At 46.4% G+C, this 25,041-nt stretch overlaps 3 protein-coding genes across 7 annotated transcripts in view; 2 read left to right on the top strand and 1 right to left on the bottom strand.

The window, feature by feature from the left end:
• The window catches only part of HEATR4 (HEAT repeat containing 4), a 37,335-nt gene extending 25,927 nt beyond the window's left edge, over nucleotides 1-11,408 (bottom strand). For 2 of the 5 annotated variants that reach the window (XM_058655198.1, XM_058655201.1), the window contains exons 1-6: nucleotides 11,289-11,408; nucleotides 8,405-9,335; nucleotides 7,059-7,249; nucleotides 5,933-6,073; nucleotides 4,279-4,479; nucleotides 2,753-2,902 (exon numbers count right to left, since the gene is read on the bottom strand). In XM_058655198.1, the coding sequence (XP_058511181.1) occupies nucleotides 2,753-2,902; nucleotides 4,279-4,479; nucleotides 5,933-6,073; nucleotides 7,059-7,249; nucleotides 8,405-9,264 (1,543 nt within the window). In that variant the 5' untranslated portion in view covers nucleotides 9,265-9,335; nucleotides 11,289-11,408. Of the gene's footprint in view, nucleotides 1-2,752; nucleotides 2,903-4,278; nucleotides 4,480-5,932; nucleotides 6,074-7,058; nucleotides 7,250-8,404; nucleotides 9,336-11,288 lie in introns of those variants that run through there. The other 3 variants (XM_058655199.1, XM_058655200.1, XM_058655202.1) reach the window with 3 other exon arrangements.
• The window catches only part of DNAL1 (dynein axonemal light chain 1), a 162,707-nt gene that overhangs the window by 51,403 nt on the left and 86,263 nt on the right, over nucleotides 1-25,041 (top strand). The gene's annotated exons all lie outside the window — the stretch shown is intronic.
• Nucleotides 14,234-21,912, top strand: LOC101532045 (acyl-coenzyme A thioesterase 1). Its single transcript, XM_004584412.4, has 3 exons — nucleotides 14,234-14,942; nucleotides 16,796-16,998; nucleotides 20,862-21,912. Exons 1-3 carry the CDS (start codon nucleotides 14,354-14,356, stop codon nucleotides 21,444-21,446), a joined length of 1,377 nt encoding a protein of 458 aa, XP_004584469.2. The 5' UTR covers nucleotides 14,234-14,353; the 3' UTR covers nucleotides 21,447-21,912.

Below are 25,041 nucleotides of genomic sequence, written 5' to 3'. Positions count from 1 at the left end.
CTTAGGCAAGGCAGGTATCACTGTAGGGCTTACTAGGTAGTCTTTAGGTTTATCATAAAGGCAGAGTTACAGAGAGACCAGAGATCTTCTAGCCACTGATTCAGTCTCCAAAGACCATTAGGGCCAGAACAAGGTCAGTCTGAAGTCAGGAGCCAGGAGCCAGGAGCTTCTTCCAGGTCTCCCACATGGGTGCTGGGGCTTAGGCTTTGGGCTATCTTTCATTGATTTCTGAGGCCATAAATAAGGAGCTGGATAGGAAGTGGAATAGCTGGGATATGAACCAGCACCCATGTTAGCCTCAGGAGCTAGTATTCTTACAGATAAGGGTCCACAAATGATATGCCTTGTGATGTGTCCCAGCATTCAGGGAAACCAAGCATCATATTCCTATCCGGTATTTCTTCACTTACTATCTGTGTGTGTGTGTGTGTGTGTGTGTGTGTGTGTGTGTTTGAAATGCAGAGAGGCAGGGATCTATCTTCTGATTTACTCCCCAAATCCCACAACAGCCAGGAATTCAATCCAATGTCTCCTAGGTGGGTGGCAGGGACGGAATGTCCTGAGCCATCACTGCAGCCTCCCCAAGTGCACATTAACTGGAAGTTGGAATTGCAAGCAGAGTTGGAACTCAAACCCCGGTCATTCTGTTTTTAAAGATTTATTCCTTTTTTTTTCTTCAGGATGAAATTTTATATTTATGTATTTATTTATTTTAGGATGACATTTTATTATACATAAAGAACCTTACCACTAGTGAAAGCAGACAGGCTAGGACACAATGGGACTGAATGGAGGATAGCTAGCTCTTTGGAAAGTAAAGACTTATTCTTTTTTTTTTTTTTTTCTTTTGAAAGGCAGAGTGGGGGATGGGGAAAGGTGTTGGATCATGTCAGGCCAAAGCCAAGAGCCAGGAAATCCATCTGGGTCTACTGAATTTATGACAGGGACCCAAGTGCTGGACCACCTTCTACTGCCTACCCTGGCATATAGCAGGGAACTGGATGACAGGGCTTGAACTGGCACTCCCTTAGGGGATGCCAGCAATGTAAAGAGTACCTTAAGTTGCTGAGCCATCATGGTGGCTTCAAGCCCAGGCATACTGACAATGGAATATAGGGTATTTTAAGTTGTTTGCTTCTTTTCCTTTTTTTTTTTTTAGATTTATTTTACTTGTCTAAGATGGGCTGTGTCAATCAGTGGATTCTTCAACGACCTCATAGTGATTGGAATGGTGAGACTGGCAGCAATTCATGACTGTTGAACTATCAAAACCACTTGAGCGGGACCCTCGGAGTATGCCCCACATCGGGGATCTGGGGTAGGTGGGAGACTGGTAGGGACTTCTCCCATAATATTCCACTTTACCTCAAATACATGAAGGGAACAATGTGGAAATGATAGTCTTACCCACTTTCCTGTAGCCCTTGAACCTTTTAACCCTAGTTGACTGTACAAGGATTGTCAAAAATATAATTTAAAAATGAAAAAAAAAGATTTATTTTACTTGAAAGTCAAAGTTAGGGGATGGTGTAGCAGCCTAGCAGCCAAAGTCCTTACCTTGCATCTGCCCAGATCCCATATGGGCGCTGGTTCTAATCCCGGCAGCCCCTCTTCCCATCCAGCTCAGGCCATTGTGGCTGCTTGGGGAGTGAATCATCTGTCTCTCCTCCTCTCTGTATATCTCTGTATATCTGACTTTACAATGAAAATAAAAATAAAAATCTTTTTTAAAAAAGTCAAAGTTACAGAGAAAGAGAGAGAGATCTCTCATCTGCTGTTTCACTCTCCAAATGGCCACAACAGCCAAAGTCAGTCCAATCTGAAGCCAGGAGCTTTTTCCAGGTCTCCCACACAGGGTGCAGGGGCCTAAGGCCTGGGGCCATCCTCCACTGTTATTCCAGGCCATAACTGTTGGGGTCCGTGCAGTGGATGTGGGGGACACGAGGGTGTGAGGAGTATTGTTCCATTGTAGGCAGGGCCGCAAGGAACTTTCCGCTGTAAGGCAGGGCCTGGGCAGATGACTCTACAACCACCTGAATGCAGCTCCACCTTCCTTTGCATGAATTCTAATCCATCTAGGCATTGTTTGCTACTGTGGAGTTGGCCAAAATTTTACTCAATGTGAGCTTGGAGGTTAACGTCAATAATGCCTTACAAAAAGGCCTTCAATTACTCCTACTGTCTTGGCTGTCCCCATTGACCTTATGCTAATCAAGGGACCTGTATTTAGGGTTTCATTCTTTCCTTAATCTTTAGGTTCTCCTTTTCTTTGTGATACAAGATTAGGTTGTAGAATAAGAATTGTAGCAGGAACTTCTATTGTTTTTGGGTAAAGCAGGTGGCAGGGTTGTCCTTAGAAACACCCACTTGACCATGATGTAAAAGTCTGAGCCAGAGTTTGACTAATTCTGTATAAATAAAGCGGACAGCTTTCCGCATTGTCCATTATGATCAAGGAATCCTAGTGGTCCGTCTCTTTCTTTATTCTTTCTGCGCCTCATCCACGCACCCTTCGTGAGTTCCGAACCCCGGGCCGGAGCTGGACTCCGGCACATAACCACAGAACTGGATGGGAAATGGAACAGCTAGGACTTGAACGAGTGCCCACAGGGGATGTCAGTACCACAGGTGGAAGATTAGTGTGCATGGAGTAGGTTAACCATGACCTTGGTTTCCACATTATGTACAGTAGTCTCAGCTAAGTTCCACATCTCACCAGTTCAGGTGTCCTGTGGGGTAGCTCAGTCCTTACCTTCATCCGTGTCCCCATGACTGGTGACAATCACGGGCTGTTCCAAAGCAGCTGTAGCACACGTGACAAGGGCTTGGATCCGAATGTCATCATGCATGTCTGTCAGGTTTCTCAGCAAGCTCTCGACCGTCTCATGATGCCACTCAATGACTGTTGTGTGAGGGAAATGAGAAGAAAACTGCCTGGTTAAGGTTAGCTGTGCCACTGCAGGCAGGGGACAGGAAGGGCAAACCATGACTCAGAATAGGGGGTCCCTGAGAGGGGGTCTTTCGGGAAGCAGTTTCTCTGATGTTCTATGTATCCTTCCCCAAGCAGTTCACAGATGAAACTTCCCTCCCATCCTATCTATTCCATTCCTGTTTCCAACTAGAAAATAAAGGAGCCATACAACATAGTGGCTAAGGAACTTTTGCTATCACTGCTGTGGAATTGCAGCTGTGTGATCTTGGAGACTTGACTTTGCCTCTGAGAATTCTCATTTGTGATATGGGGCTAATACTAGAACTTCCCACACTGAATCACTTTGCCGGTTAAGTGAGTTAAATAGACCCAGTGTTTAGCAAAGCACCTGACAAGATAATGAGGGTTCAATAAATGTTAATTACTGTGATTATCATTAGATTTCCTTGCCTTTGAGGGCTCAGCAGCCTCCTCAGGTTACTTGTTAACTGTTCAGTTTGCAATAATGATACTTTCATTTCTGGATTCCTACTCAATGCAGGTGCTCCCGATTCTAAGCTTTTACTCAGAATCTCATTTTCAACTTTTTTTCAAATGATTTAGTTTATCTATTGCAATGCCCTTCCTTATCCAGCACTAACTAACCTGTTCACTCCTACAATGAAGGCCTGCAGCCCTTGAATTCTCAAATATAGATAAAGCCATTATTCTGCCCTGGTACTCAACCTTCCCCTTTCATGTCTTTGAAGGAGAAGCAGCAACAAAATCACACATAGATTTTAGAGAGGGGCCTTCCAGATTGTAGTCAACTACAGCGTCTTTTGATCACTATATAAAATCTGCACACATTCAGAATCTTCAAAAAAAAATCATGAAAAATGTGTGTTGTGAAAAAACTATACAAACATTTTTTTATTTTTTATATCACTTTACTTCAATTTCCTACACAGTTTCTGATGTGCTGCTTATCATCATTTGCAACCTTGTAAACCATTGTATATCCAGTGATTTGGCAGCACATTTGTTCCTTCCCTTCATGCATCGTTTATCTACTGGTTCCAGAAATCAATAAGACAGGATCCCTGCCTATGAAGTTCTCAGTGTAGTGAGTGTCCACACAATACTGAAGCAATATGCATGCAGAAGGCAACCAGATGTAAGCCCACCAGTATTCATCCAACACCCATGGTATCTAAGGTCTCTTCCTTCCTAGTCCAGCGTTACTGAGGCAGGTAGATTTCACAAGAGAAGGATGAACTTTTCAGAGACTGAGAAATATGAGTCCAGGGTAAGACCCATCCCATCACCAAATACATACCATTGTCTCAAGAGCCCCGTTCACTCACTCAAGGTCCAGGCAGCCTTCCATTCCTGCAGCATCCTCCGCAGAGCCACCAGTTCCCAACTCATATCCATCACTGTCAACCTTGCCTGCTTCTTCGATCTCCTGGCCTGCACAGATGCATCCTCGTCCACGTGCAGCAGCAGATCCTTGGCTGGGGTCGGCAATGCGGTCCAGCGCAGGGCTCCTTTCACAGGCCTACAAGCTATGAGATGAGGTAGTGAGAGATCTTCTCACTCTCTCATCCTAGGCCTGGCCACAGAATGCTTCCCATTCCTGTTCCTGCTAATGCCAAAGCAAAACAAAACCCTTGAGAGCAAAGTTGTCTGTGGTTACGTAGGGAACGGGTATAAATGCCCTAGAGAATTATGAAAGGTCCTCACTTCATACATGGGAGGCCTGGATGATGAGGAGGAGAGATTTAGGGCAGGAGGATGGAATGAAATGCAGATATATACAAAAAATACAAATCCTTCATAGCATCTAACCCTAGGAATTTTCCTATTCATCATTCCCCACCCCAAGGTTCTTGTAACTCCATTTCTTGAGAAGAGATGATGAACAAAATGGTTATAACAAGGTAGGTATGTAGGGGTCCACACAGTGTCTCACAGGCTAATCTTCCACCTGTGAGTACTGGCATCTCATGTTGGTGCTGGTTCATGTCCTGGCTGCTCCACTACTTATCCAACTCCCTGCTTGTAGTCTGGGGAAGCAGCAGAGAATGGCCCAAAGCCTTGGGACCCCCCACCCACATGGGAGACTCAGAAAAAGCTCCTGACTCCCAGCCTCAAGTCAGCTCAGCTCTGGTAATTGCAGCCACTGGGGACTGAACCAGAGGGGAGAAGATCTCTGTCCCTGTCTCTCCTCTCTTATTGCCTTTCCAACGAAAGTAAGTTAGTTTTTTTTTAAAGAAGGTACGTATATGTTACTACACTTTCCCTAAGTCAATCTCAGGTGCTGGTTTAAAAGTTTGCTGTGAAAATTCCTGAAGCAGCATTTCATTAAATGACTTGTGCTGGGACTAAAGAGGACAAGAGTTCAGCGTGCTGGTGAAGCAAGCATGGTGGGTGTGCTAGAGTCTCCAGGAAAACTAGGATCCTCGAGAACTTTTTAAAAAATATTTTTACTAAAGTAAAAGTCATGCACAATGCAATCCATCCTACCAAACTGTACAATTTTTAGTGTATCCATAAAGTTCTGAAACTGTCACCATATCTAATGTCAGAATGTTTCCTTCATCCCTGAAAGAAATACTATACGCATCCTTCTTTCCTTCTCCTCCTTCCCACTCCCTGGCAGCATTAATCTTTCTGTCTCTGTGGATTTGCCTGTTCTTGAACAGGGGGAATGCAGAATGGAGGTGGCTTCTGGAGAAGGCAGTATCCCCAAAATAGGGTAGACATCCTTCCCTTGGGATGCACCTTCATGGTAATCCTTGGTCCTAAACCACTTAGGAACCCCTAAAGTTGTATCTAATTTCAACTGAACGTATGTTTAATCAAGGGTCTTAACAAGCACGTTATGGTTTTTAGTTGATAGGAAGAAGCTCCCCTAGCTGATGGTGGAGCCTCCCTCCCAGTAAGCCAGGGGCATGAAAGAAACAGTTCCACTTCCATCACCACCTGCCCTGGTTAGTTAGCTTCCTGCTGACTTACGTGCTTCAGGAACCGGCTGGCAACTCCACTTCTCCGGAGTTTCAGGGAAGACCTTACATAGCTGCTTATTGTACTGATTCAGGTTCTCCAGGAAAATCTGGTCTCTCTTTGCCCCAATGTGGTGGACGATCTGAACTTCATCTGTGAACAAAGAAACAATGAAGCCCTAGCAGTGCCCTCTCCTCTTTCTTCTCTCCCTAGGTTTCTTGCCGCCAAGGTCACATCCAATTCCCTTTTGTCCCAATCTAAGCCTCAGGCTAAAACTGCCATGTTGTGGGCATTCCTTGAAAGTGATCATTGCTTAGAAATGGTCAGAGTTGGGCTCTTAGAGAAGCCTCAGAGGGCCTGGGAGCTAAGGATGGCTTCTTCCATCAGGAAAGCAGAACCAAATTCATCCTTGCAGTCATGAACTCTTTCATCAGCAGTTTTGCAGACAACACCCTAGGAAGAAGATGGAGGCGGAGCAGACAGGAAGAAGCAACAGGTTGGTTGGAACATATAGACCTATACCAGGTATTCAGGAAACTCATGAGATGCGAATGGGAGCTGGTGAGAAATTTATTGAGCAACTTCTGTGGGGGCCAGGCCCTGAACAACAGGTGTCATGCTTTCATGTCTACTCTACTTTGAACTCCGTGTTAACACCTTTCACAAAGAAAGTATTCAAGGCTTGGAGTGTTTATGTAATGTGCTGAAGGTTGCTAGGAAGAGACTAAGCCAGGATGTAACCCCAAATCTGTCTGACCTGAAGGCATGCACTCCCCCCTCCCGCCCCCGCTCAACACAACTCCTCAGTGGGGAGGGTGGGGGATGAGGGTGGGGACATCTCAAAGCAAGTGACTGGAGAAGGGTGGAAAGAGAAGAGGCAGCTTGTTCTCAAAGTAAATCTTACATCCTCCAACCATGGCTTGCTTAGGAAGGTAAGGGGCAGAGGAAGAGAAGAGGAGACAATTCCCGCAATATCAGGTATCATCACTGTTCACAGCCCCTGTGCTAGAAAATAAGGAATTCCCCAGAAAACCTAAGCCACCCAAGGCCTGTCACCCCTACCCATGACTGCTTCTATCCACTAACACCCATCCAACCAATCTACTTCCATCCCACCCCAAGGGTACGGCTCTATTACCAAGGAGAGTCTCTTGTTCAAAGGCGTTGTCTGTAGAATAAGCAAACTTCCCAGCTCGGGGGTTCACCTGTCGGAAGCAGCTCTCCACCTGAGGGCTGGAGACGGTTCTCTTTTCCTTAATGTCCTCAGCTGTCTTATTGTTTTTGGGCATGATTTCATCTGTCTGCTCTTGTGGGGAGTAACAGGACAATCTAGACAGAGGTGAGAGAAGGGGAAACACAGGGAGCGGTGGGGGAGGAACTCTCCTTTCCAGTTCAGTCCCTTTCCTTTTTTAGGTTCCACTCAGACACCTGTGAACATCTGAAGAACACCTGCATTAATCTGCTAGCCTTGCCCATCAGGTGCCAGGTGAATGCGCAGCCACCCGAAGGGCCTGTTTTCAGCCACATTCCACCACTGATGGAGCCATGCCTTCAGCAGCCACACGATAGTTCAATAGAGTGGCCATGTTCATTGCATAAGACTGCATTGGCACCCCTAGAGATTGCCTGGGCTTGGAAAAGAGAATCTGCCCTAGATTAGTTCACTCTGTTGTGTGTATTTACCCAGGGAACAGGCTGAAGTCCCTTACAGGCATGTGCCTTGGATTCCCAGCAATTCATAGGCTATCTGGAAAATACCAAGAATCCAGTATGTGTTTGTCCAAGAGACGATTAGATAAGTAGACCCTAGGCTATTTTTTGTTGTTGTTGTTCATTTTTAGAAGTTAGAATATTATATAGCCCTTTCTCTTAGCTATAAATAAGCTAAGAAATACATAAATCCCAGAAATATGTAGTCATCCTTTTCTCGCAGGCTGCTGGGGTCCCTGTCTTGCAGCTGGTTGGCTTCCTAGTCAGTGATGCGTTGGCTGGTTGTTCAAAGTGAAGCAGCACTAAAGCTCAGTCCCCTGAGGCCTCTGCTCTCCTCACTTTCACCTCAGGTAACACTCCTGGAAGCACCTGAATGGTGGCTGACAGCTGCATCTGCCAAGGCAGACTCAGCACAATCCCTCCAAGTGAGGTGGTTTTCAGCCATGGGAGATTGAGTCCCTCTTGCAGATGTCTGACATTGTCTAGGACATCTTTGATCGTCACAGCTGGGGAGTGCTACAGCTATCTGGTTACTGGAGGCCATGGAGGCTGCTGATGTCCAGACACAGGGAAGCCCCATGGCGAAAAAATTATCTAAGCCAGCCTACCAGTAATGTGAAGCTGAGGAATGTTAGCTTTGGCCAGGATCTCCCAGAGCAGGTAGGTATTGGAGGCCATGAACTACACAGCATGGAGCACTCTGAAATGGGGAGGGGGAGCCCCTCTGGGAGTCCTGGGTTCTCAGAGGCACACTGGAGGCCCTGACCACCCTACCTGTAGTAAGCAGGAAGTGGCAGCTCCGGTTTCTTGTTTTCCTTGGGTGACACAATGACATCCTGATCCTCCTCCAACTCAGCTGCCTCTTCCTCCTCCAGCTGTTGCAGGAGCTCCAGGTCGCTGGCGGAGCTGAGCTCATCCCGGATGTGGCTCCAGTCATATTGCTGGCGCAGGAAGCTCTGCCACTTGTTGGGGGATTCCCCAGGCCTCAGGGGCCGCTTGCTCTGGATCCACCGGGCAGTGCGCTTGTTCAGCTTTGCCAGTACCACAGCCTCCCAGGCTCTGGCTACCCTCTCCGGAGGCGGCAGCCAGGTTTCCCGTTCCTTAAGGATTACGTCTGGAGAGGGCGGCGGTTCCAGAGTATCTGTATTCCTTAGGGGTTGCTGGGTGAGAGGTCGAGGCGTTTCCTGTACTGTGCCCTCTGGCTTCGGTTTCTTGGGCATCTTTTCAGGATGGGCAGGATGTTCTTTCTTCGTACCTTGAACAGCGTCCCCTGCCGGGGGCACCTGCTGAGGAGCAGTTTTCCCAAGTCGGGCTTTTCTGACCTGGGGGGACTGGATAATGTTGTCTGTGCTGTAGAGGTGGTCAAAGTTGTACTGGCTGTAGGGGACGCTGGGCAGCCCCCGCTGCCACACCACCTCCTGGGAGAAGGTGAGGTTCGCAGCAGCTTTTTTCAGATACTGGTTCTTGAGATGTGCGCAGTGCCGTGGGCCGAGGTGGAAGGCTGGAGGCACCCCAGCAATGGAGGCACCCTCCTTACCTTGTGGTTTCGAGCTGCTGAAGAGAATGCCCCAGCCCAGCCGTTGGGGGAGTGGCTGATGTGAGAGAAGGTTCTTGCCGTTTGGGATACTGGTCATAGCGTTCCCCAGCAAATGTTTCCTTCTATGCTGCCCGTCCAGAGGCAGGGCCTAGACACGAGGCCAGATACCTTTTGAAGCAGACAGGAGGAACTGGTAAGAACTTTCTGCCTACCGTAAGTGGAAGGTGAATGTATAGACGGAATGAAGGGGAGGTATCTGACAGAGACACCCACATCCCACATTGGCACACCTGGGCTTAATATCTGGCTCCAGCTTCCAATTCCAGTTTCCTGCCAATGCAGACCCTGGGAGGTGCTGGTGATAGCTCAGGTAATTGGGTTCCTCCACGTGGGAGTCCTAGGTTGAATTCCTGGCTCCTGCCTTTGGGCCCTTCCCCAGCTCTGCAACTAAAGGCTCTAGCTAGCAAATGGAAGTATTCCACCTCTCTGCTGGTTGAATAAATAACTTGGAAAAAAATCTAAGAAAGCAAAGAAAATAACATGAAAGATAGAAAGGGTAGAAGATGGGGGAGGGGCGCAGGACATGCCAATTAGAACAAAAGAAAGAAATATTTCTTGGATCACACCCAGGATCCCACTCCCACACAGTTCCCAAAGCTCAGCTTCTCCCCTACCCTACCCCAGTCTTTAAGTATTACTGCATTTCAGTACTATCCCACACTTCTATTCCCTCACGCCACACACAAGAAATCTCTGTTTTAAAGGCTTACAGCATGAAGCTCAACAACTCTTTAAGAAGAATTAGATAATGTGATTAATTTGATGTCCCGCTAGGATTTTTGCACATTAAACTAAATGTAGTTGTTTCATCTGCTCACAGCTAAGAAGGCAACGTGGCCACAATGGCACTTGGTATTTCAATGGTTGGAGTAGAAAAATTAGGGCAAAGGGCAGTCACACAGTGTTACTTATCCCGGAACAGCATCTGCTCTCACTGGTTGAAAATGAACTGTCAGAAGAGAACATGTCAGGGTCAGTGTCCTCCTGACTTATTGCTCTAAACACATTCTAAACACATTCTAAATCACTGTGTCATGGTCTTTCTTCCATGGGGCATTTTGATTTTAAACACTTGAAAAACAGAATGAGGCTGATATCACCAGAAGATGACCATTTGTATTGAACGATTTGTATTGAGTGAAGATCCCCCAAATTCAGGGGATCTTCAAAAACTTCATAGAAAACTCATGTTATGAAAACATACATTTTATGGATTATGATTTTTTTGTACCAAAAGAAGCTTAGTTTTTAAAACTGCTGCACTTTAAAAAATATTTTCTTTTATTTGGAAAGGTAGATCTACAGAAAGAAGGAGCAACAGAGTTAAAGATCTTCCATCCTCTGGCTCACTCCCCACATAGCTACAATGGCTGGGGACTGAGCTGATCCAAAGCCAGGAGCCGGGTGAAGTGTGATAGCGTAGCGACTAAAGTCCTCGCCTTTCATGTGCTGGGATCCCATATGGGCACCAGTTCATGTCCCAGCTGCCCCACTTAACACCCAGTTCCCTGCTTGTGGCCTCAGAAAGCCATCAAGGATGGCCCAAAGCCTTGGGACCACTTTTGTAGGAAAACATTTCCAAACCAGGGAGGGTGGGGAATTGGAAAGGTAGAGAGCAAAACTAAATTTGGAATTTTTACAATACAACTCATCTTGAATTGGCTTTTTTTTAAGGCTATTCATTTTATTTGGAAAATTAGAGTTAGAGAGAGAGAGAGAGAGAGAGAGAGAGAGAGACAGAGATTTTTCATTCACTGGCTCACTCCCCAAATGGCTGCAACAGTCAGAGCTGGAATGGTTCAAAGCTGGGAGCCAGGAGTTTTTTCCAGGTTTCCCACATTGGCGCAGGGGTTCAAGTGTTCGGGCCAGCCTCCACTGCCTTCTCGGGTCGTAAGCAGAGAGCTGGATAGGGAAGTGGAGCAGTTAGAACATGAACCAGCACCTATATAGGATGCCAGCTCTAAGCAGGGTCAGTCTTGGTTAGTACTTGGATGGGAGACCGTGGGCCACCTCTTGCGAATGCCTGTCAGATAACAGCCAAGTAGTCTTGCTCAAAATTACCTTCAAAATCCTTAGAGGGGAGGAACCCAGTCCTTACAGGGAAGCAAGCTTCTGCCTTGTTCATAGTCCTTGGTTTCTTGGGTTCCACAGCTGCTTACGTTGGTCACTAAGCAACCAGTTCTTTCGAATTCCATGAATCTGCTCAGAGAACCTGTGGGCTCATCTGGGAGTATTTGTAACTCTACGAAATTTCCTTAAAAAAAACAAACAAACATGTAAACAGAGGGTCTGGCCTTTTGGAGTAGTGGGTTAAGCTGCTGCTTGAACCGTTTCTGGGGTGCCAGTTCCAGTTCCAGCTGCTCTTCCTTGGATCCTGCTAGTGCACCTGGGAAAGCAGCAGAGGATGACCCCAAGTGCCCCTGGCACCTCTGTGGAAGATCTGGATGGAGGCAAGGCTCCTGGTTCAGCCTGGCCCGGCCCCATCCATGCCGGCTGTTCGGGGAATGAATCAGTGGATGGAAGATATCCCTCTTTCCTTGTCTTTCCCTCTCTCTAACCCTGCCTTTCAGATAAATGAAATTTTTTTTAAAAAAAGTGAGAGCCAAGAATGGTTCAAGTCGAGCCATTCCTTTTATTTATTTCCTCCTCAGTATGAACAGCCAAGATTTATTCGGTTCATCCTCACAGGGAGGTTTGACCTAAGCTCAGGCAGCCTCGTTGTTTTGGCATCTGATGAGGGCAGCAGATGACAGTGCATCACGGGGGAAATTCATGCAAGAGAAAACCACATGACATGTCTTCACCTGGAGCAAAGAGACAGAACCAGTGGGATTCCCTAATCCCATCAAACCTACACTCCCAACCTAAATACTGCCCTCCAGGTCCTGCCTCTTCAAGAGACACAGCACCTCTCAAACCAGAGACCAAAGCTTTTACATACGGACAGCTGGGGACATGCCATATGCAGACCACAGAATGGTTCTCATCATCACCGAATGCAACATCCTGGCTCATCAATTCATCTTTGTTAAGATTTATTTATTTTTATTGGAAAGGCAGCTATACAGAGAGAAGGAGAGGCAGAGAGGAAGATCTTCCGTCAGATGATTCACTCCCCAAGTGACTGCAACGGCCAGTGCTGCGCCGGATCCGAAGCCAGGAGGCAGGAACTTCCTCCAGGTTCCCAAGTGGGTGCAGGATCCCAAGAGTTTGGGGCGTCCTCGACTGCCTTCCCAGCTTCCAGGGAGCTGGATGGGAAGTGGAGCTGCTGGGATTAGACCCGGCACCCATATGGGATCCCAGTGCATTCAAGGCGAGAACTTTAGCTGCTAGGACACTGTGCCGGGCCCAAGGATTTTTCTTTTCTTTTCTTTTCTTTTCTTTTCTTTTTTAAGAGAGAAAAGAAAAATTACTTTCAGAGAAGTTCTGTGGGCCCTGTGCCAGGGATAGCCAAAACAGGTCCCCATTGAACTCCTTGGGATTCTTGCATGAGAAAGTCCCACATGGAAAACACTGAGGAAGTTCACCCTGTTGCATGAAGAAGTTAAAACTTGCAACTTCCTAGTTTCTGGGAGACTAATTATTTCTGCAAGACTGTAAGGTGACTTGTAAGACTGCCAGGGTATGGGGAGAGGGTTCCCTAAATTACCTTTTGGGAAAAATGACCTTTGAGGAATTGTATCATTTTTTATAACATGTTTTAAACATTTTAATCTATTTTTTATTTGAAAAACAGATTTCCAGAGAGAAGACACAAAAAAATCTTCCATCTTATGATTTACTAACCAAACAGCCACAATGGCTGGAGCTGAGCCAATCTGAAGCAAGAAGCCAGGCACTTCTTCCGGATCTCCCTTGTGGGTGCAGAGCCCCAAGGGCTTCAGCCATCCTCCACTGCTTTCCCATTAAGGGAGCTGGATGGGAAGTGGAGCAGCTGGGACATGAACCAGCACCCATAAGGGATGCTGGTGCAAAAGGTTGAGGATTAGCCTGTTACACCAGTCCCAGATTTATTTATTTTGATAGGCAGAGTGACACAGAAAAAGAGAGAGTGCTTCCATACTCTTGTTCACTCCCTAAATATTCGCAACAGCTAGAACTGGGCCAGGCAGAAGCCGGGAGCCAGGAACTCCATCCAGGTCTCCCACATGAGTGGTGTGAACCTATCTACATGAGACATCACCTGATATCTCCCAGACACTTCAGAAAACAGCTGCACCAGAAGCACAAAGTAGCCAAATTCAAACCTCCAGTTTGGGATATGGGCTCCCCAAGCAGCAGCTTAACGTGATGGGCCACAATGCCCACCCCTACATCACATTTATGACATCAATGTCCAGGCTAACATTGTGCTCAGACCCTTGGGTCCACCCCCACACAAGGGTGAAAGCGTCCAATCTCTCCAGGATGAACAGAGAAGAACAAAAGACTACAAACGTTAAGTATCGAAACCCTGTTGAAGTTTCCTGGAAAAAAAAAAAAAACAGAATAATTATGTGTCAGGGTGTAACATGTAAAGCTGCCATCTGTGATACCTGCATCCTGTTTGGGCACAGGGTCATGTCCTGGATTGGGGGGTAAAACACTTGTGTGGGAATGTTTTTGAGGATGGCCTGTTGGGAGCAGACACTAGCCTGGGTTTCTCTGGCTTCATTCTTACACATCTGCATGTTTCCCTAACAACACAGATATAAAACTGAGAGTATATAAGATCAGACACAGGACTTGGAAAGGGCCTGAAACTTCCCCAAAAGTCCCATCTCTAGTTGGAACTGATGGCTTATTTAAAAACAAAACAAAATAAAAACACAGTGAGCCATTTGGGACAAGACAGAAATAAGGGCATTAACCTTGGGAAATTGTTTCCCGAGCTAAAATACAGGTTTTGAGGGCTGGAGGTTTTAAGAAAGTTGACGGGACTGTTTCTCACTCTGGCTGGTTGGCAGGGCTCCCGGCAGCAATGAATGGTTGCAGCAGTTACATGAGCCCGAGCTTAGCCTGCAGGAGGCTAGTTCGCCGCTAGAGGATCTGCGAGCATTTTTTCACTCAACGCACCAGTTCGGTTTCCAGTCAGTTCCTTACTCCACATTTCCGTTCAGTTCTGAGGTCTCAAGTCAGGTCCTAAAATGGTGGTGGCCTCGTCTCTTGCTGTCCTGAGAGCCTCCAGACTGTGCCAACTGGGCCTGAAGAGGTGCGCCCGGTTTCTTGGGCCTCCACAGCTGAGGCCTGGTAGCCCGGCCGCTTGGATCCCTGTTCGGATGGCGGCGACGGTGAGCGTGGAGCCCGCGGGCCCCTCTTGCTGGGACGAGCCGCTGCGCATCGCCGTGCGTGGCCTGGCCCCCGAGCAGCCGGTCACGCTGCGCTCCGCCCTGCGCGACGAGAAGGGCGCGCTCTTCCGCGCCCACGCGCGCTACCGCGCCGATGCCCGCGGCGAGCTGGACCTGGCGCGCGCGCCCGCGCTGGGCGGCAGCTTCGCGGGGCCTGAGCCCATGGGGCTGCTCTGGGCCCTGGAGCCCGACAGGCGCTTTTGGCGGCTGACCAAGCGGGACGTGCAGACGCCGTTCGCAGTGGAGCTGGAGGTGCTGGACGGCCACGACCCCGAGCCGGAGCGGGTGTTGACCCGCGCGGTGCTGGAGCGCCACTTCCTGCGGCCGGGAGTGCGACGTGAGGCGGTGCGCGCGGGCCGGGTGCGGGCCACGCTCTTCCTGCCGCCAGGTGAGCCCGCTGTCTTACCCGTCTGCGGGTCCCTGGTCCTCATACTCTTAAAAGAAGTTAAGAGGTCGCTCCCTACATTGCAGAGGTCTGTGTCACGGAGCCCGGAATGGAAGTCTGGCAGGGTAGTGGACCTGCCTGGGCAGGGCTGACAGGTTCTCAAATCCAGGGCTCAGTTCAAGGACATTTTAAGGAGGGCGGGAGGAGTCGCTTGTAATTTACAAAACAAAACTCTCAAAACCCAGGCATAGATAGTTTGTGTGTGTGTGTGTGTGTGTGTGTGTGTGTGTTTTAAGAAGTTTTTCAGCTTTGCAGTTTTACTTTCAACTTCCACAATATCTTAAAGTTTACATAACTTAACATTTACAGCAGGAGGAAGGACCCTTTCTGTCAACTAGAAACCTCGGACAATTGGGTATGTTTCAAAAAGAGCAGGCAGCTAGTGAAGACCTGAGACAGTGCGGTCATAGAAATGATTACCACATCGTGGTGTTTTTCCAGCAGTCTAAGTGACCAGTGCCTGATACCAGAATCCTCCAAAACACTGCTGCGTGTGACAGTCTCATTCCAGCTTAAAAGGAAGGCCATATCGCACTGTTTATCAAAAGTTTAAAAAAAAAAATGGGTGAGATAGATGGAATGTTGCTTCAGGTATACCCCAAGTGGCAAGAAAGGAAAGCAGGAGGCTGGAGACGCAGGGCTGGAAGGCACAGGACAGAGGGGCCTCCCCAGAGTTAGTTCCCCAGGTGTAAGGGGAAAGCAGCTGGATGTGATGGTGAGGGTCCCTAGTACCTGGAAGCACGCACCAGGCACGGGGAGCCTGTGAGTCAGTCCGCATGGGCTCCACAGCATTCGTCTGAGGCGCATGTGTGCTAATCTGTGTATCAGCCACTTCTCAGTAGTGCTCCCCTGTATGTAAGTACACCTGCAGGTTCATTCACCACTCAAAGGATATTTGTTTTGTTGTCTCTGAAGATCATCACTGAAGTGGCCGCAGACACTTGTGTCACAAGTTCTGTGTGAACCTAAATTTTCATTTCTCTGGGCTGACTGTCTACTAGGGCAATGGCTGGTTTAAGTGGTTGGGGGTAAGAACCTGCTGCTTGTGTTGTAAAGTGACGATGCTGGTTAGCCTGACTGGCTCCATTTACTCTACATCCTCTCCAGCAGTGGGCATGGTCTGTTTTGGAGTTGGACAGAAAGGAAGGTTGTTTATTTATAAGTTATTTTTATATTTAAAATTTTCATTTTATAAGAAAAGCAGAGAGAGAGAGATCTTCAATATGTTGGTTCAGTCCCCAAATGCTCACAACAGCTTGGGGCTGGGCCAGATCAAAGCCTGGGGTCCATAACTCAATCCAGGTCTCCCTCGTGGGTGTCAGGGATCCTAGCAGGTGGGCCATCTTCTCCCAGGGTACTCACTAGCAAGAAGCTGGATTGGAAGTGGAGAAACCTGGACACTGACATGAGATGTGGGAGTCCCAGATAGTATCTAAGTGTTACACGAAACACATGCTGTTGTTAAATTATTTTATGTTTTAAAAGTAATAGGTGTAGGATCAGTGTTGTGGTGTGGCACATAAAGCCATCACCTGTGATGCCATCAAATAGTAGTAATAATAATAGATACAAATAATATAAATAATAATAATAGCTGTAAACACCATGGGGGCTTAGAGAATGTGGATTTGGCTTGGGCCACTCTTAATTTGCTTGAAGACCACAGACTTGTCAGTGCTTTTAACTGGTCATAGAAAATTTTTGATTTGCCATAGAAAGCAGGCAGCAAATGGCTTTGCACACCACCACTGAGGGCTTCAGGACTAGTTGTGTGTTTTGTTTCGTGTCTTCCCAAGGCCCCGGGCCCTTTCCCGGCATTGTGGACATTTTTGGCGTTGGAGGTGGCCTTCCGGAGTATCGGGCTAGCCTGCTGGCTGGGAAGGGATTCGCTGTGCTGGCTCTGGCGTATTACAACTATGAGGACCTCCCCAAGAGCCTGGAGACCCTCCACCTGGAGTACTTTGAAGAAGCTGTGAACTACCTGCTCAGTCACCCTGAGGTTAGAGCTTCTCTCTGTTTTAGGGGCTGTCCTTTAGGTGGTCTCATGAGTGTTCTTAGTTCTCACAGAATTGAGGTCATTTGTGACAACTACCCCCTCCTCCAAACATACCACCGTTTATAGTTGAATCTCATATACCGTTTCGATAATGATCTGTATTACTGTAAGGTACAAATTCAAAAAATAGTACATAAAAGGAATTTTAAAATAAGCTTATTTTGGTACCCAAAATTTTGAATCCATAAGTTTCATGAATTTGCATTTCCTCGAGCTTGTTGGCTTTCTGGTGTTTCTTGTTAGTAAAGATGTCCTTAGCTAATATTGTGAAATTTTAAATCTGAATTGTTCACAGTATTCCATTATTATCACATTGGGAATCCTGGGTTGGATTGGAAGTAAAGGGAAAAAAGGAAATTACTGTTCCCAGAAGGTGCCAGTTTGTTTCTAACAAATTTCTCTCCCTTCTACCCGTTGGAACCCAGAATTATTTGAAAGGAGGAAGCTGGCAGCTACAACTTGTATACTGGAAATATTCTGAAGTTTCTAGAGTCAGTGTGTTAGAGAGAAAGACAATCACACTTGCTTATTTCACAGTTCAGAGTTCAAGGTAGATAGAAACTCTAGAGCTTTTAAAAAAGGTGATAAGGTATAATAGAACAAGGCTAATGTATATATATGAGGGAATCTTCAAGAAAGTACATAGAGAATTCATATCATGAAAAAATTATATATGAATTTAAAATTTTCTATATCCAGTGCTCGCTTCAGCAGTACATATGCTAAAATTTTCTGTGTCCAAAATAAACTTATCTTTTAATTTCATTTTCCACAAGTTTTTAAAATCCCTTCATAGGATAAAGTTAAATTTGGCATTTTATTTTGCCAGTTTGTTTTAGAATTATGATCATGTATGTCACCGAGTGTTTGTGTGTGTGTGTGTGTCTTTGTCCACTGATCCATTCATTCCACAAGTGGCTGCAATGGCCAGAACTGAACCTGTCCAAAGCCAGAAGCCAGGAGCTTCTTCTGGGTCTCCCACACGTGGGTGCAGGATTCCCAGGCTTTGGGCCAACCTCTATTGCTTTCCCAGTCCAAAAGCAGGGAGCTGCATGGGAAGTGAGGTAGCTGGAACATGAACTGGTGCCTATATGGGATCCTGGCGCATGCAAGACAAGGACTTTAGTCACTAGGATACCATGCCAGACCCAAATTTTGCCAATATTTCAACTCTGTCTTTAGCACTTTTCCTTCCTTCTTTGTATCAGTATGATTAAAAATATCAATTCCTGGGGGCTGGTGTTGTGGCGTAGCCCGTCAAGTCTCTGCCTGGAACACTGGAAACCCATATGGGCACCGGTTCGATTCTCACCTGCTCCACTTCCAACCCAGTGCCCTGCTAATGTGTCTAGGAAAACAGGGGAAGATGACCCAAGTGCTTGTGTCTCTTCTACCCACATGGTAGACCCCGGGGGATGCTCCTGGCTCATTTTCTGTCTGTCCTAGGCCTAGCTATTGATGGCTATTGAACCAGAAGTTGGAAGATCTCTTTGTCTTTCTTCTTCTCTAACTCTGCCTTTCAAGTAAATAAAAAAGGGGGGATTTAAAAAATAAAATAAGAATAAAAAGTTCACGCTTCACTCTAAGAAATTAATTCCTTACACATCAATGAAGAATGTATCATTAAAACCAAGTGACGGGTGCTATTGCAGAAGGCACAAGAAAAAGAAGGCTGTAAAGAAGTTAAATGGTTATTTGTTTATAACAAAAAGAACTTTGGGAACCAAGGCAGAGTAGTGCTGTGGGGAAGTACAAACCTAAGCTCGCCGGCAGGGGATTCAGTGGGGAAGGTGAGATAAGAAATACAGCAACCATTGACAAATTTTCCTATAAATATTGCTGTGAAAGGAAGTGGAAGATTAGGGCAGTAACTAGGGTGGCTGGAGCCAAGGGACTATCAATAACATGGGAGAAACCGGGGGTTCTTAAAAAAATTGTGGAAGATGCATAAACTGTAAAACTGCAAGTGAGTTTCAACACCCTTTTGTTCCAAAATTGACATGTATTAACCTATTATATTACATGTCTCCCCAGGATCTAGTTTGAGGCACTCAGAAGTCTTGGACCTTACTTTGAAAAGAGCCCCTGTAAGAGCACCATGAGTTCTACAACTGAAGCAGGAACAAACATCAAGTTTATAGGGAGTCTGAGGTGAAAGGATTGTGACCTCACTGATGAGTTCCCATAAGTTGGTGGGGACAACGACTCAAAGAAATGAGCGGTTTCTAAATGGAAGCTTTGAAGAGGGCTAAGAGAATGTTTCTTACAATGGTAGGAAAAAGTTAATCTTGTTCATTTCCAAATTAAAGAGGATAATTTATCGTAGAAACAGTAGCCAACACCACAGACATTGCAGTGATGACTGAAAAATTAAAGTGGAGGCAACTGTCAGCTCCATGTGTGCCACAACTGTTGTGTTTAGATCAGACGCAGACAGCAGCAGAGCTTGCTGTCTATACAGACTAATTTATTTATTTGAAAGGCAGAGCTATGGAGAGACAGATGTACATGCAGAGGCCTAAGTACTTGGGCCATCTTCCTCTGCCTCCTTGGGCATGTCGGCAGGGAACTGGATTGGACACGGAGCAGCTAGGACTCAAACCGGTACTCTTATGTGATGTGGGCGTCACAGGCAGGGCTTAACTCACTGCGCCAGAATTCTGAGCAGAGCTTTTAGTGAAAGAGTGAAACATACACGATATCTGGATCCTAGAGCATTTTTTGCAAGAATGGACACAGGAGATAAGACACAGCTTTCCCTGTACAGTTTTTAAGATGAAGCAAAATCAAATCAAAGGCTATTCAAGAGGGGGAAGTGGTCCACTCCAGGCAAAAAGTGGACAAGTCAAGAGCCAAGGTCATGGTGTCAGTGCTCTGGGACCGGAAGGGACAGGTAGCAATGACCTCTGGCTACCAGGAAAGTATTGTAACAATGTGAGTCCAGTCATTAGCAGCGAAATATCCAGGAAAACTTCACTGTAGAGTTCACCACCAGGACAGCACTCCTCAAACAAGGCTTTATGACCATTCCGAAGGGGATCATTAGGCATCCACCTTACAATCCTGATTTGGCTCCCTCTGATTGCTGATCTTAAAACAACAACAACAACAAAAAAACCTCAATCTCACTGTTTTTTAAATTTAATCAATATAAAAGAGATTGAATTTGTGAGGTTCTACTAGGACTCTCAGTTCTTCAGGGATGGACTCTCTGGCAGGCATCATTTACAATAATACCTTGAGCTTGATGTATTTTACGTTGAGAAATAAATAAGATGGTGATCAGGGAGTAGAATGCTTGATGACTTTGGAGATGATGTACTTATTGATGAGAATGGGAGTGCATGGAGATCAAGGAGCTGAGAAGATGGAGTATTGGAAAGATCTTCCGTGGGGTTGTTGAAGTCAAGAACACTGACAGATGGGCTGGCATAGCAGCACAGTTTATTAATCTGCTGTTTGCAACACTAACATACCATATCAGAGTGCTGGGTTCAAGTCCCTGCTGCTCTGCTTCTGATCCAGCTCCCTGATGATATACCTCAGAAAGCAGCAGAGGATAGCCGAGGCACCTGGGCTGCTATTACCCACATGGGAGACCTGCATGGAGTTCCTGGCTGCTGGTCTGACCTGCCCTGTAATGAATAAAAGGATGGTGATGGAGAAAAAGTGGAAAGGAAGACAAGAAGGAAGATTAAGTAAAATTTTCAAGGTTGCAGCTCTGCATAAATGAAAGGATCCAGATTCAAGCTAACTGTATTACACGGACTCATATTTTTCTTCTTTTTCCTCTGTTCCCTTCCCAGGTGAAAGGCCCAGGAATTGGACTGCTGGGAAATTCCAAAGGGGGTGAGCTCTGTCTCACCATGGCCTCCTTCCTGAAGGGCATCACGGCCGCTGTCATAATCAACGGTTCCGTGGTCATTGTTGGGGGAACTTCACGCTACAAGGATGTGACTCTGCCCCCCATAGGTGCCAACAAAAGTCGAATCAAGATGACCAAAGATGGCTTTGCGGACATTGTGGATGCCCTAGATAGCCCTTTGGAAGAGCCTGGCCTGAAGAGCTTCATTCCTGTGGAAAAGGCCGAGTGCGCCTTCCTGTTCCTGGTGAGTGAGGACGACCACAACTGGAAGAGCGAGTTCTATGCCAACGAGGCCTCCAAGCGCTTACAGGCCCACGGGAAGGAGAAGCCCCAGATCATCTGTTACCCCGGGGCAGGGCACTACCTGGAGCCCCCCTACTTCCCCTTGTGCCAGGCTTCCCATCATGTATTGGTGGGTGGGCCTGTCTTCTGGGGAGGGGAGCCCAGGTCTCATGCTGTGGCCCAGGCAGATGCTTGGGAGCAACTGCAGGCTTTCTTCCATAAGTACTTGGGTGGTAAGAGTTAGCGAGACTCCCTGGAAAATATAATCTATCCAATTTGAAGACTGGGAGAGTAAAATATATTCTGATGACATCAGTCTGGTTTGTTCATATTAGTTTGAATCTATTACTACAACAGGTTTTTATTCAGTTTTTTTCCATAATACTACTATCAAAAAGTTTCTAATAGGGATATTTTGAATGAAAAGAGTCATAAGCATAAGGGCTAGGGTTGTTGTGTAGCAAGTGGGGCTACCACCTGGGATGCCAGCATCACGTATGGGTACTGATTCGTGTCCCAGCCTGGGAATAATGTCAGAATATGCCCACATGTTTGACCCCCTGCAGCCTACATGGGAGACCTGGAAGAAGCTCTTAGCTCCTGGCTCCTGGCTTCAGCCTGGCCCAGCCCTGGTTGTTGCAGCCAGCTGTGGAGTGAACCAGCAGGTGGAATATCTCTGTCTCTTTCTGTAACTCTAACTTTCAAATAAATAAATAAATCTCTTTTTTAAAAAAAAAACTCACATGTGTAAACACTTTTTTTTTTTAATTGGAGTGGGTCTGACCTGTGGTATAATGGGTTAAGTATTTAAGGACAGTTGGGGGAGAAATAATATTTCTAAAACACCTATTTTATGAGGCAAGTAAAAGTACAAGAAACTCTTGGGCCCAAACTTGTGGGATAGATAAAGCCACCACCTGTGACTCCTATCCCATATGGGTGCCCACTGAAGGTCCAGCTCCTTACTAATACACCTGAGAGAACAGTGGGCGATGGTCCAGGTGCTTGGGTCCCTGCATCCATGTGGGTGACTCAGAGGGTCTGGGTTCCTGACTTCGGTCTGGCCCAACTGTAGCTATTGTGGCCATTTAGGGAGTGAACCAGTGGATGCAGGATCTCTCTCTGCCTCTCCCTCTCTATCTCTGTAACTCTGCCCTTCAAATAAATGAAATAAATTTTCAAAAAGAAAGAATGAAAAAGGTGCTTGCCCACAACATTTTAAGGCAAAAGTCATCTGCCATGGTCGTGATACCTTTGAGCATTGTAGGAAAAGATAGAGTTCTTGTCCTCTTACCTTTCTAGGTTCATGACTGAGGCCACTATAACCAAAGACAGATGAACCTGAATAAGCATAGAAATTCATCAAATCTTAAGTCTGACCTGACCTCAGAGTGTTCAGAAATAAAGAAAGAGGGACTCCTGAGTGCTTTTATAATGCTAAGCTGATGAGGAAGTATTCATAAAGTTTTCAGTATTCATAAAGTATTCAGAAAAACTTTTCTTTGGGAGAATAAATAATGGACAACTTAGCTTCAAATGACATCAGGTGCCTATGCAGGCTGTAAAATAAGTATACAGTTAAAATTCTGTAAAAAAATTTTGTTCTAGCACATAATCATCACTAAAGAAAAGAATCATTGAAAGTCAACCAACTTGTTCATGCTCTCTCCTTATATACATTCAAAATTGATTTTCTTAATCAGCTGAGGTTAATCTGAGTTGCTTGTTGAAAGGAACCCAAAACATAAAAGTTTATTTTTCCCCCCATGCTGTCTCAGCCACTCAATTTCCAACAAATATTTATTGAGAGCCTACTAAGTGGCTCTGGCAGAGTTCTCGGCTCCCGGCAAAGATAAAGATAACAAGACTTTCTAGTATCAAGGATTATGTGCTGTTCTTGGAAAGGAATGAAGTATGAATTCTATGAAGAATAAAAAGCAGAGTAAGACTAGAGAATGACGAGGGAGAGTGTTCATGTTTTGAACAGTATGACCAAGGAAGATGTATTTGAATAAACAGTGTATGAACAGAGAACTGATCAAAGATGAGCGTGTGAGCCACACTCTGGGCTAAGGGCACAGTCAAGGCACAGAGCTACAGGGGCAGTTTATGCTTGGTCTGAAGCCAGGTAAGTGAGGGGAGGAGGGTTAAGAAATGAGCTAAGAGAGGTACTCAGGGGAAATCAGGTGTTAGAGCAAACCACTGAGGAGTTGAAAATAGGGAATTGATCTAAGTTAAACTCAAAATTCTCATTCTGGCTACTATACAGTGAATCAACTTATGGAGTACAGCAGGATTTGTCTCCCCAAAACTCATGTGGATGGTTGGATTCTGCAATCTTAATATTAATGGTTGATGGATTAAGGGAGGAGACTGGAACTAATTGTGGTGGCTAGGAGATAGGACCAGTGGGAGACCCTTGGATCACTGGGCACGTGCCCTGGGAGGGCAGTTCTAATGAGGGAGTTGGTTATTTTGAGTTTGAATTCAGTTTTGGTTCTCTGTTTTCTGGCTCGCCATGTAACTGTGCCTCCGTGTCCTGCATGATCAGCTCCACGGATGCTGGACTTGGGGCTGCTGCATCCTGAACCATAATGTAAAGTTATCAGCTGAAATAAACCCTTTCTTTTCCAAAAAGCTCCTCTTACGCATTAATGCAACAAAATGTATTCTAATGTATAATTGTAGGCAGTGTTAACATGGATCCAGTGAGGCCAATAGGTAGACTATTTCATTCATCCACTGAAAGTAGATCATTTAGGTGCCTTGCTTCTGCCAGACACCTGGGGGCTCGCACCAGGGTCTGGTGGAACAGAGGGGGCCTGGGAACTCGTGCACGTGTTTGTGTCCAAGGCTGAGGAGGGTGAGGAATGCTAGGGCCCCAGGCTGACATGCTAGCATGCTGCGCTGGCAGATCAGGTTTGAGGATGTGTTAACATGCTTGAATCCCGGCTAGACAGAGGGTGCCAGGTTGGCACATGTGCTGGAGGACTGGCTTTGGGGTCCGGTGTGAGTGGGCAGTACTTCAGTCCAGCATGCCACTCTGCCAGAAGACTGGGCTGGGGGGAACTCATGTGCTCGTTGGCGAGGGACACAGCAAGTCCCATAGGAGATCTTTATTCCAGCTGAGAAAACTGGCTGTAACCTGTGCAGGGAGGGGGTGGGGAAGAAAGACAGAGGCAGCATGGGAACGTAGAAAGACTCTGACGAACTGTTCCCTGGTGGGAGGCAGCCCAGGACACTTCCACATGGCAGAGTAACCATGTGAAGGAAATGGCCACCCAGGGTATGGGGGATGGAGGAGGTGGCAGCTCCTCAGTTTGTGTATGCTTGTAACATGTCATCATGGTGGGTGTTGATCTTCTGTGCAGACCGAGCATTTGAAACATTTCTAGATGGGAGTAACTGCTTGACTTCAGCAAAGATAGCATTGATGCTAGTGAAGCTTTTTCTGTTTGTGGCCAGAGGGAGGCAGGAAGGAGACATAGCGCCAGGACTTGGTCTGCTGCTCGGTGTTCCAAGGTTACCAGGTGCTCCTGGCTTGTGATAAACTCTCTTGTCCTCTGATACACTCAGCTCCTTTGGGAGTCACTTCTGCTCTGCCCAACAGGGACCACTCAGAGTACATTACAGGTGAGGAATGACTTCAGGGGGACTTTTGCTGACAAGGTCACTGTACTGGCAGGTAAGCAAGGGGGCTGAAGCTGAGCAATTTGAAGGAGAGAAATTAGAAACTTTTGCCAACTTAGACCAATTCCCCTGTCCATGTGGGAGACCTGAGCTGAGGTATTCAGCATCAGTCAGATCACAGTATCCACGAGGTGAGTGTCAGAACAGGG

The sequence above is a fragment of the Ochotona princeps genome, chromosome 26 (genome assembly GCF_030435755.1).
Source record: "Ochotona princeps isolate mOchPri1 chromosome 26, mOchPri1.hap1, whole genome shotgun sequence".
NCBI classification, from domain to species: domain Eukaryota; kingdom Metazoa; phylum Chordata; class Mammalia; order Lagomorpha; family Ochotonidae; genus Ochotona; species Ochotona princeps.
The sequence above is the reverse complement of the archived record's forward strand: the minus strand, read 5'-3'. Positions and strand labels throughout refer to the sequence as shown.